This window comes from Periophthalmus magnuspinnatus, chromosome 14 (assembly GCF_009829125.3).
Source record: "Periophthalmus magnuspinnatus isolate fPerMag1 chromosome 14, fPerMag1.2.pri, whole genome shotgun sequence".
Classification (NCBI taxonomy): Eukaryota; Metazoa; Chordata; class Actinopteri; order Gobiiformes; family Gobiidae; genus Periophthalmus; species Periophthalmus magnuspinnatus.
This window is the reverse complement of record NC_047139.1, coordinates 574,714-587,221: the sequence shown is the minus strand read 5'-3', so window position 1 is coordinate 587,221 and position 12,508 is coordinate 574,714. Positions and strand designations below refer to the sequence as shown.

General features: G+C 42.3%; 1 protein-coding gene across 2 annotated transcripts; it reads right to left on the bottom strand.

Annotated features, from left to right (window-relative positions):
• Positions 1–4,496: 4,496 nt before the first annotated feature.
• On the bottom strand, positions 4,497–11,204 carry skp1 (S-phase kinase-associated protein 1). Of its 2 annotated transcripts, none has more exons than XM_033978021.2 (6): positions 11,072–11,204; positions 10,412–10,511; positions 10,257–10,330; positions 8,772–8,915; positions 5,853–5,993; positions 4,497–4,978 (listed from the first exon to the last, which is right to left on the bottom strand). In XM_033978021.2, exons 2-6 carry the CDS (start codon positions 10,506–10,508, stop codon positions 4,943–4,945), a joined length of 492 nt encoding a protein of 163 aa, XP_033833912.1. In that variant the 5' UTR covers positions 10,509–10,511; positions 11,072–11,204; the 3' UTR covers positions 4,497–4,942. The 2 variants fall into 2 exon arrangements, with proteins under 2 accessions (XP_033833912.1, XP_033833914.1); XM_033978023.2 differs by having other exon boundaries at positions 11,086–11,202.
• Between the last annotated feature and the right edge of the window lie 1,304 nt (positions 11,205–12,508).

Genomic DNA, 12,508 nt, shown 5'->3' with positions numbered 1-12,508 from the left:
AACCAGCGGTGTGGGCGGGAAGGGGCGTGACCTTTAACAGCCTCGCTCCTGATTGGCTCTTTGGTTGCTATGATACTTGGGGGACTCTACACCTGCTTTTTCGAAGTATGCTAACTATGCTAGCGGTCAACAGAGGAACGGGCGGCTACGGCTCAGAGGCAGCAAATTTACAGACTCAGCGACATTTTTTCCAAACAGCGATTCAAGAGTCAAGGACCGCGGCACGTGACTGTAACAGGATGAAACGTCAGAGTGAAGACGTTTGGCTAAACGTCTTCACTCTGACGACGTTTCGCCGCGTTTTGACTAAAACACGAGCCTTAAACCGACGTCTCAAATCTGCTTCATCGTTCGTTGTCTCTCCTTTATCTCAAAACAAAACCACGATGTAACGGTGACATTTTAAACGCAGTATTTGTGCAGGTTGTTCTTTTTTTTGTTTTTTTAAATAAAGTTCTCTCTTTTAGGCACTTTTTATGTTTACGAAAATCTACAAACGAAAAACTGACAGAACGATATAAAACATTTACCAAGTGTGATGAGACTGTAAACTTAAAGAGGAGGTGTTTACGTCACGTTTGTGTTTATTTCTGGAGCCTTGTGTGGAGCGGGGCTGACGTAGGCTTGTGGGCGGAGCCTCGTACAGACTCTAGATTACTCAAACATTCACGGACGACGTCTCAATCCTCTTCAGACGTGTTTTTGACGAGGGACGGCGTTAGAAGACGGGAGGACGCTCAGAAAAGTCCATGTTTCGTAACACCCCCTCTTTAAAGTCACATTCTGAGCTTTTATCATTTTATAAAATATAATTCTTTATAAGTTTTTAATTTGTTTTATTTTGCTTTGTCAGTCCCGGTCGTTCACTTAAATCAACGGTTACGATCTTGTCTTTTTAAAGGTGCACTGTGTAGTTTTTCTGATGCTGAATCTGCCCCCTGCTTGTCGCCGTGGAGACGTCATCGCTTCGCCAATGTGTGTGTGTGTCATTTCTTCATCGCAAACACACCTGGAGTTGTGTTTTTGTTTGTTTCGTTCACACACGTTTAACGCACAACACCCTTTTCTCTCAAATGGAAAAGACTCCAGCTCGTTCCACCTTGTGATGTCATCGTGTGGCGATACAGGAAGTGCTCCGCTGTGTTTTTAAACTCCACACACCTTCATTTATAGAATCATTTGGATCATTTCAGTCCTGGAGTCGTCTCTTATCTCGACTGAACTAAAGGTAAAAGTGGGAGGAGTTAACATGAAAACTCCCACTTGATGACATCACAAGGTGGAATGTCACATTTTGAGCTGTGGAGGTGCTGGACAGACTCGAGGTGTTTTCAGTGGAACATTCCGGGCAGAGCGCAGTCACGTCTCCGTGGCGACGAGCGGGCGGCGGAGCGTCCCTGAAACGTTCCACAACTTTAAGGTTAAATCTGCAGGTGTGTGCGTTTTCTGTTGATGTTTTGTGTTGTTTTTTTTTATGTTTTGTGTTTTTTCTGTTGATGTTTTGTGTAAAGGCCAAACCAGACACATCATGAATCTCACCTGTTGTAAAGTTTCCGATGATTTTAACTTTTCTATGTTTTTATGTAAAATGTTTTAAAAAAATAATGAAAAAAAAAAAAAATCCAGTTTTTCTGTTTTTCAAAGCAATAAATTTTGAGTGTTACGTGTCGGATCTGTGCGCGGGCAGACTAGAGCGGACTTTAACGTTTTCTCTGTTTAAAGTGTTGAGTGATTCTGCAGTTGTCCACCGGGGGGCGCTCGTGGACGGCCGTGAGGTCAAAGGTCATTTCCTCTTTTGAAAAATAAAAGTGTTTTGTCTTTTTGTATTTTTGATGCATTGAATGAAAATCCACGGAGTTTTGTTTTTGTTACATGTAATAAAAGTGTTTAATATTTAAACTGTCACGTGTGTTTAGTGAATAAAAAAGAGGAGGAGGAGAGGAGGAGAGGGGGAGGAGGAGGAGGCCAGGGTTAGAGGAGGAGCAGTGGAGGAGGAGAGAGTAGGAGAGGAGGAGGAGTAGAGGAGGAGGTGCAGAGGAGGAGGGGAGAGGGAGGACTAAAGCTGAACCAGTTGCTTCACTAAAAGTTTCACCTCCACCACAAACACTGACATATTTGTATCTGGTGAAAAACTACATTTGGCTGAAGAATGTAAGTACTTAAGTACTTTTGTAAGTACTTAAGTACTTTTGTAAGTACTTAAGTACTTTTGTAAGTACTCAAGTACTTTGCATCGTAGTCGACTCATGTCACATGTTAAACAAACATCAAAAGGGTCAAATTCAATTTATCAAATTTCAGATTCATCCAAAATTCTACGTCCACACGAGCAGCAAATATTTACATGATCCATGATTCTGTCACACTCCACAAACACACCACACTCAGACACTACAATCACTGTAGAAACAGACACACAAAAGCCACATCCATCACTGCAGCATTTTATCTAAATATAATACTTTAAGTTGGGAGAATCTGATTAGATTCACAGATTCCTGCTTTGTTTATAAAATCTTACATGGACTCGCCCTCCGCCGCTCAATGACTTTGTGAGACTAAGATCAAACCAGAGGAGCCTGAAGAGGAGACTGATCACATTCAGAAAGACACTCAGCCTGTTCTGTCAGAGCTTCTAAAGGTGGAACAGCATCTGTACAATGATCAGAGACACACAGCTCCTTTAAGGCTCAATTTAAACAAATCAGACCCAACACCAAACTCCTGCTGCTGCCATCTAGTGTTTGTCCTGTGCGTGTGCGTCTCTCTAATTCTGCTTCAACAAATCTTTTTATTGGCCCTTTGTTTATTTTCTTGTGCTTTTTTAACATAATCTTTTACTGTTATTAATTGCTGCTGTTCTTAATAATCTGTCTGATTTAATTATTTCGTTTGTCTTCGCTATGATTCACTGCTCAAGACTTAATGCTTTTCTACCTTTTTACCTTTTTACCACACCTGTAAATGCATTAATTTTTATTTTATTCTCTGTGTCCTCTGTAAATTATTTAAATTTGCAAGGAGCCGTCTGTACATCATTGCTATAAATAAATAAATAAATAAATATACTATGGACTTAATCTATCTGAAATGACTCAAATTATAAACGTTTAGAAACTGCAAAAATTCGGAAAATGAATCTGCAGTGATTTAAATAAATATTTCCGTGCTTGTGAGTCGTAGTGATTTGTGTAAATTCACTATGTTAATCCTGCAGTGTTCTGGTGTGAGGAAACCATACACTGTTTATATAAATGGACATAACTATCCTGCTGCCGACACGTTCCAAACAGGAAGTGATCATGGGCTGCACATCCGGCGACTCTGGCTCCAATTCACTTTACATTGAAAAACTGTGTCTCCTCTCTCTGTAACTGCTGCTGTCAGACTCATCATTTTGGTGGTGATATGTTCGTGTGGACCCGTTCTACGTGATCCTGGTGTTTTTATTTCACTATTGTGTTTGAGATATGAACATTAATAAGTTACAAATCCTCCACACTGACCAGCAACTGGAAGTGGAACCTGCATGTCAAGGTGTCGTCATAGCAACACACACAAATAACAACGACACATAAACAAACAAAAGGTGTGGACTCGAGGCCCGTGACCAAATTATATCCATCCATCCATTTTCTTCCTCTTATCCGGGGCCGGGTCGCGGGGGCATCAGTCTAAACAGGGACTCCCAGACTTCCCTCACCCCAGACACGTCCTCCAGCTCCTCCGGTGGGACCCCAAGGCGTTCCCAGGCCAGAGACATAGTCCCTCCAGCGTGTCCTGGAGCAGTGGTCCCCAACCTTTTTATCACCGCGGATCGGCCAACGCTTGAAAATTTTACCGTGGACCGGGGGGCGGGGCCTCTCCAAGTGGCGGAGCAGTTTTGAGGCTCCATCGCCTCATCACAGAGCTGGAGAGCAGGTTTGGTCTGTGAGAATCACCTGTCGATAAATCTATAGTTCAAGTAGAACTCCTGGTATTGTCTGTTAAATCTTTCCTTTTTTTTGGACATTGTCTCTTTTTCTGTCTCTTCTCTGGACCTTTTCCCCTTCAAAAAGAAACTTTCCACAGACGTCTGTTTTTTACTCATTTTGCTCATTTGTGGGTTAAGTTGTCGAGGCTCAAGTGACGGAAATGGACCAGAGAGAATCCGGTCATTTTTCAAAATAAAAGATTTTTCAAAATAAACGATTGTTCAGACTCAGATAATAAATACAACGGAAATAATTATTTCTTGGACGGCCGGTGGCCCGGGACCAATTGATCCACGGACTGGTGTTTGGGGACCACTGTCCTAGAACACCTCCCTCAGGAGGCGTCCAGGAGGCGTCCTGAGCAGATGAGCCTCAGCTGCTCCTCTCAACATGTAGGAGCAGCGGCTCTACCCCGAGCTCATCCCGTGTGACTGAGCTCCTCACCCTGTCCCTGAGGGAGGGCATCAGGTCTGAACAAAAATATCACAAAAAACATTTACACATCTGAAAATAAGACGTCACTTTAGTCTCCAGCTTTATTCAAAACACTGACCCAAAATAAAAGTAAAAAAAAAACAAAAAGAGGAGGATGCTAAAGCTACAAGCTAACATGTGGCTAAAGGTACAAGCTAACATGTGGCTAAAGCTACAAGCTAACATGTGGCTAAAGCTACAAGCTAACATGTGGCTAAAAGTACAAGCTAACATGTGGACTATACTTCATCAGTACACAAACAAAAGTGTCCAAACAAAAGGTTTTATTTAAATTAATTACATCACACAGGTTCATGCTTCTGAAACAGGAAAAGGAGCAGAGGGGCATTGTGGGTAAAGTGGGTCTAAATGGACTAAATATTAACAAGTATGAACAACGCCAGTGCAGTTTGTGTGTGTTGGTTTTATGTTACGGGACATTCTTCTGTAGAGTGGGCGGGGGGACAGGTGTCGGCAGGTGACAGCAGGGGGCGCTACTTCTCTTCACACCACTGGTTCTCTTTACGTACCTGAAAAAACACAAAAACAGTGTTTTTCTGTTTGGTGACGCTACAAAACTTCTATACTTGTGTTTGTTTTAAAGTTGATTGTGGGTTTCAGAATGACAAACGTCAAACTGTCGCCGTAGCAACTTTGGCCCAATCGCAGCGAGAGGGAGTTTAAAATATAAACACACGTCCTCAACAGTCACACGTCTCATGTGTCTCATTCTTTTATATTTAAAAAGGTCAAATCTGTGTCTCTGAGAAAAGGAGACGTGTCTCACGACAAACAGAAAAGGACAAACTACAAATGTGTCAAAAACTCAGACGGAACAAAACACTGATCTGCAGCAGCGCCACCTCTGGACACAGTCTGAACTACTACAGTATATACACACAGTACTACAGTCTGAACTACTATGTGTACTACAGTATATACACACTATACACATACTACACTCACACACGAGTGTGTCTACAGTGTGTGTGTCCACAGTGTGTGTCCACAGTGTGTGTCCACAGTGTGTGTCCACAGTGTGTGTCCAGTGTGTGTCCAGTGTGTGTCCAGTGTGTGTCCACAGTGTGTGTCCAGTGTGTGTCCACAGTGTGTGTCCACAGTGTGTGTCCACAGTGTGTGTCCAGTGTGTGTCCAGTGTGTGTCCACAGTGTGTGTCCAGTGTGTGTCCAGTGTGTGTCCACAGTGTGTGTCCAGTGTGTGTCCACAGTGTGTGTCCACAGTGTGTGTCCAGTGTGTGTCCACAGTGTGTGTCCAGTGTGTGTCCACAGTGTGTGTCCAGTGTGTGTCCAGTGTGTGTCCAGTGTGTGTCCAGTGTGTGTCCAGTGTGTGTCCACAGTGTGTGTCCACAGTGTGTGTCCACAGTGTGTGTCCACTTGTACAGACCTGCGCCTCCTCCTCCTCCGTGAAGTCGTTCTTGATGTTAAAAGTCTTCCTGATTTCCTCGGGGGTCTTTCCTTTGATCATGTTGGCCACAGTTTTACACGTCACGTCCAGAAGACCCTTAATGTCCAAGTAATTCGCTGCCTAAAAAACCAAAACACAAACGGCTCAGTCAGAAAAACGTCTTCACTCTAAAAACACAAGTGTTCAGTGTATATAAAAACACCCCAGGACCCACGTCCACACTCAGACTGGAGACGAGCTCTGGGACAGTTTGGGCAGTTACAGGCACAGAGTGAGTCAGCTCCATGTGTGACCCACTACATTTATAAAGTCTGTGCTCAGTTTGCATAGTTAACATGTCACTTCAATCTGGAACATTCCAAGAGCTTTGAAAACTGCTTTTCTCAAGTCTCTCCTAAAGAAGAGCAGTCCTGATGCCATAATACTGAACAATCACCCGACTGGGAGGGCATCTGTGGTACTGCACTAAACTGGTTCAAGTCCTATTTAGAAAACAGGGAGGACTTTGTTGAAATTGGAAAATGTGTCTCAGATAAAATGTCCCTGACCTGTGGGGTGCCCCAGGGGTCAATCCTGGGACCCCTGCTCTTCAGTCTCTACATGCTGCTGTTAGGACAGGACTGAACCAGAACTAAACCAGGACTACACCAGGTCTGAACCAGGTCTGAACCAGGACTGAACCAGGACTGAACCAGGAGAATCAGCGTTTCAGTTTTGTGTCGTCCTGCAGATGTGACTCAGGCCTCGACTTTGACGATGTTTAAATCCAGGCTCTGTTCTGTTTATCTGCTGTGACTCAAAGGGGTTTATTCTGCACTTTTCTCTTTGAATGTTCATTTTATGATGATTATTTATGTTTTATTTGTTGTATTGTGATTTAAATGTCTTTCTGATTCTGTAAAACACTTTGAATTACTTTGAGTATGAATTGTACTACACAAATAAACTTTCTTTGCTACTGTTAAAGCAGAAAACACAGAACAAGTCCCTCTTCACTGCATCTTTTACTCAGTGAAACATCTGCTGTTCCTGTGTGTTTCATTCTGGCCTTTGCCCCAGGGCCCGGACACGCCCCTTGTAATCGTAGAGTAAGTGTTGCATAACATCGCATTTAAAAACAATGTCATTAAACCTGGGACAAACCCGTCCTAAAGCAGTAAAACGTCCATGTCCCCGTGTCTCCGTGTCCCAGACCCCGTCACTTTCTCTTGGTTTGTAAATCTGTTAACACAGATCTATTTGTTTACAACTCAAGTGAGGTTTGGAAACCACCGTGTTCTGATTAGAGACGCACGATCTGAAAATGGAATCTGTGCTGATACTGAAAAATTTGTAGGATTTGATATCGGCTTCCAAATATCGGTCCATTTGATATATCCCCTTTGGACACATACACTGATGTAATAAGACTGTTTCACAGTCATATTTCTCTCAGAAAGTCTCAATGTTTGAACTTTTATTTACATGATACTGTTGTTACTCGCGGGGTTAGTAAAGGCTCCATAAACATTTGGATCTGTTCTGTTTCTCTGCTCTGGTGTCTCTGTTAATAAGAGTTAATATATTTAAAGTATAAACAGTGTTGCGATGCTCAGATCCAGGGTTTTTTTTCATTTTGATACTGATTCCCAGTTATGAATAATGCTTTCTCTCTGGCTCTGTCTCATGTAAACACTCTGAGGCCTCCTGAGCTCCAGAGGATCTCTTTTCACTTCCTGGAGGCTCTCAGCCGGAGCGGGACATCAGCCAATCAGAGCTCAGGTTTCAGGTCACATGATGCTGTGCTGTACTGACCTCATGGAGTGTTTTCCTGTCGTTTTTACAAATAGAGCAGAAAGCAGCAGCAGACGCCCACAAGTAGAGTGACAAAACTAAAACTAAAACTAAAACTGCATTTTAAGACTAAAGGACCAAAGACTGAGTCTGCACTTTACATCATGAGTGAGTACAGCAGGAAAATGTCTGTCCCATTTTCAGACACATGACAGACTGGACCAGGGCTGTTCATTATGTCGAAGGCATTTTGTGTAGATCACGCCCCGTCATCCAGTCACATGACTAATACACAGGACAGTCAGGTCACACCTGACCCTGGTCACATCATGGACGCTGCATAAACAAGCACGAGTTTAACCCTTTAGCGTCGGATCCTATCGTCGCCGATAGACTCGTGGTTGTGGACTTTCCAGCAGCGTAACTCCGCCCAGTCGTGCTCTCATGTAAATTCAAACGGCGTCTCAAAGTGGAGACACGGGGCTGTATAAATATTTCACCATCATTACATTAATCTGCCTCTGATGTCCCTGGTGATGAATGAGAGCGCGGGGCTGCGGGGATTTTCACTCATTTATTCGATGCGTAAAAGAAAAACTACGGATGGATGTGTAAAATAGAAGTAGTTGTGTGAAAAAATGCAGTAAATTCTGATACTTTGTTTAACATGATTATCTCTGTTATCACTTTCAAACGAAAAATGCAATTTTACTCCTGTCTGTCAGAAGCTTCTGCCCGAACTCTGACCTCACTGATTCTGTTCAGAGCAGTGATCATTATTCAAGTAATGAACATGTAAGAAGTTCAGTTGTGTTGTGCAGTTTTATCTCATGACGTTGTGCAAAGTACATTAAAATGCACTGTACATGTAAGAATTCATAAAACATTTATAAATAAATATGTTTCACATTTTTGTATTAGGTGGTAGATGTTTCAGACACGATCATTTTAAAAGCAGCTCACACACTGAAAACGTCTGATATAGACTATATACTGGATACCACAGGGATAATAAACATGTGACACATACACATCAGTCTAAAGATATTCAGGGCATCTGACTCTATCTCTCCACAAAGATGTTCTCACATAATAGAGCGACAGTGTGTGCAGACGCTGCTTTACCAAAATCAGCTCGAACAGCGTTCCTTGGTCCACTTTGAGGAATTCCTGATCCCACACTGGAATGTCGTCCGTCCTCTTCTCCTTGTTCTCGTCGTCTTCGGGGGGAGGGGGGTCGTCTTTGTGATGGGTGCACCACTGGATCACCTGCAGCAGGAGGCGGAGGATTACTCAGTTTGACACGATCATAACTGAAGGTTTTGTTAAGAGGTAAAAGTTCTGCAAATAGAACTCAGCAGGAAGGAACCTTTGTGTACTAGAGTCTGTAGATATAATCCACAGACTTCAGCCGCTGCTTTGAAACTTTTAGAGCCGCTCTTCCCCTCAGTCTAAATCTAAACCCATCACTCCCTCTGTCTGAGAAAGACCAGAACAACAGAAAAGAGATGACAGACTCAATGTCTCACCCGTCGAACTTTGATATAAAAACTTAACACAAGATCTCATGGTTGTTTATGTCTAAAAACTGTCCACACTGGAACTGAAACGGGCCCCTGAGGGCCCAGGGCCACAGTTTGCTTTAGGTGATTTACCTGTAGTGCTTCATAATTGAACAAACTAATGTGAATGTGTCATGGAGTCTTTGGACGGGACTGAACACAGTATTCACTGATCTGTTTTATATGTTTATCTCTAACATAATGACACTCAGCTCAAACTGCAGAGGTAAAAGTGAAACCTTTGGTCCAGAGTCAGTCACATCTGCTCAGAGTCTCCCATAGACTTTTACAAAAATTCAAATATTAAGAGTTAAAGGCATCCCAGAGGCTAACCAGCCACGTGCTAACTAATGTTCATCGTTTTAAGTCTAAAAAGCAAATTTAAAAATCAAGATTCTGTGAAATGTTTTAATAATTCTGCGTTTTATAAAGTTTCAGAAACAGATTTTAAATAAAATTATCGTGGTCATTATTTTCCATAGAGCTGATCCCCCCGAGATTTCAAACTTAAAAAAAATATATATATATTTATTTATTTTGGAAAGTATGAGAAAAATTAATGGGACATTTTGTTCTGGAACTGTTCAGGAACAAAGACGTTTAAAGACAAACAACTTTCATACATCAATGTGTTTTTTTTGTTTAAGCTTTTGGAAATCGTGGAAATGTCTAATTATTTAATTAAAACAAGAAAACACAAAGACGTAACAGAAAATCTACTTTTGTGAACAGAAAATTTGCCAATTACAATAATTACATTGCCTTTTTTTTATTTGAGTCTAAGTTCTTATCAAAAATGATATGCTAAAATGTTAATGAGAAGTTAGAGTCACTTTGTTCTTTTAAACATTTTGAGTCTTTTCCAAAAGGATTTTATAAAAGTGCATTTACACAAAGTGCACTTAGGGTCAGGTGTTTTAATATATTTTAACATAAATTGATTAGTGGGGTAAATTTTATGTGTTAGCTTAAAGTCTCAATGTTTGTTTGTTTTTCCATCTCAGTGTCATTACGTCACATTACGTCATAAGTGAAGCACGTGACGTACCTTCTTGAGGATGGCAGCGTTGACGTTTGGGAGAGGAACAGGGTCATCATCTCCTTCATCATCCATCCCCAAATCTGAACAAACACACATCAAACTTACAGTTCCACACAGACACGTTTCAGGGACAGTTTGACGTCACGCGGGACGTTTCTGACCTTCTAACATCGTTTTAATCGTGACGGACTGTTTGGCTATTTCCACGTCCACCTCAAAGATCTCCCCGTCAGAGCTCTGCAGTTTAATCGTGGGCATTTTCTGAAACACAAATGTTTAAAGACATTAGTTTAGCCTCAGGATGTGACCATGGAAACAAACACGAAACATCAGGAGCCAAACAGTCGCTCAATGTTCAGATTTAGCTCGTGTTGATCTGAGAGCACGTGACTCCAGCTCAGCTAGCAAAAAAAACACACACAACAGGGTTTATAACACCTCACATCAACTTTAGACGAACACCTGAGGCATTTACACAACAAAATGATCCCAACACAATGCTAAGCTAACACGGAGCTAATGCTAAGCTAACACGGAGCTAGTAGGAGAGCTAAGCACGTAAACACGCACGTTCCAGCCACTTAAACAATGACATGTTTAAGATATTCGCACAAAGAAAGCGCATTACACACTGAACAATCTACTTCAGTCAGCCAATAAAACAGATGCGGATTATTTAAAACAAAAACAAACCAAAACAAGGCGCTCGCTAGCGTTACACTGCACAATGAATGCTAACGCTGCTGTTACAACGAGGCTTTAGCCACGGCACAAGCACGTAAACGGCTCATAAAAGTGTTTAAAGAGCAGACAGGACTCACACAGATGTGCAGACCGTGACTTTTTAGAGGAAGCAAGAGAGAAAGCGCCTGTGGAGAGCTCAGTGGGCCTGAAAAACGAGACTGATCCGAGCTCAGGATGAACCGTGTCCGGAAACAGCCGAGTGGAGAGGCCAGGGCTTCGGTGCTTTCCGGAAATAGTCGAGTGGAGCGGCCAGGGCTTCGGTGTTTTCCGGAAAGACCCGAGTCACCACTGTACACTGTGAAAGAGTAGGCTGGGCGTCTCTGTCTGTCAAAAATAAAAACACTGAGTAAAATGTGTTTATAAAATGTATTTATAAGGGATTATGACGCAGACTGACTCAAAGTCTCACTGTGTTTAACTTTGATACAGGAACTTTTAGCGCAAGAGTGTCTAAAAAGTGGCCGCTCTAGAAATAAAATAGAAAAAAAACACGATCCTGTTGAAAATAAATCCTAAAAATGAACTTTAAAGACGCAGCGTTTGACTCACGTTTATGTTTATTTCACAACATTTGAACATTCCACGACAATCATGCAATTTTACAGTTTCAAATCTTTACAGGCTTCAGTCGCGCTTCAAAAACATCACTATAAATCGAAATGACTGAAACACGAGAACTGAAACTGACACGAAACCAAAAGAGCAACTGTCCAGAGGAAACGTCTCCACCTTCAGAAGAAAAGTCAGGTTTAAAACCAACGACATCCACCAGGAAAACCACCACCTGAAGACCCAAAACAGGACTAAACCAGGACTAAACCGGGTCTAAACCAAGACTGAACCAGGACTAAACCAGGACTAAACCAGGTCTAAACCAGGTCTAAACCAGGACTGAACCAGGTCTAAACCAGGACTAAACCAGGACTAAACCAGGTCTAAACCAGGACTAAACCAGGACTAAACTAGGTCTAAACCAGGACTAAACCAGGACTAAACCAGGTCTAAACCAGGACTGAACCAGGACTAAACCAGGTCTAAACTAGGTCTAAACCAGGACTAAACCAGGACTAAACTAGGTCTAAACCAGGACTAAACCAGGACTAAACCGAGTCTAAACCAGGTCTAAACCAGGTCTAAACCAGGACTGAACCAGGACTAAAACAGGACTAAACCAGGACTAAACCAGGTCTAAACCAGGACTAAACCAGGACTAAACCAGGTCTAAACCAGGTCTAAACCAGGACTAAACCAGGTCTAAACCAGGTCTAAACCAGGTCTAAACCAGGACTAAACCAGGACTAAACCAGGTCTAAACCAGGTCTAAACCAGGTCTAAACCAGGTCTAAACCAGGACTAAACCAGGTCTAAACCAGGTCTAAACCAGGTCTAAACCAGGACTAAACCAGGTCTAAACCAGGTCTAAACCAGGACTAAACCAGGTCTAAACCAGGTCTAAACCAGGTCTAAACCAGGTCTAAACCAGGTCTAAACCAGGTCTAAACCAGGTCTAAACC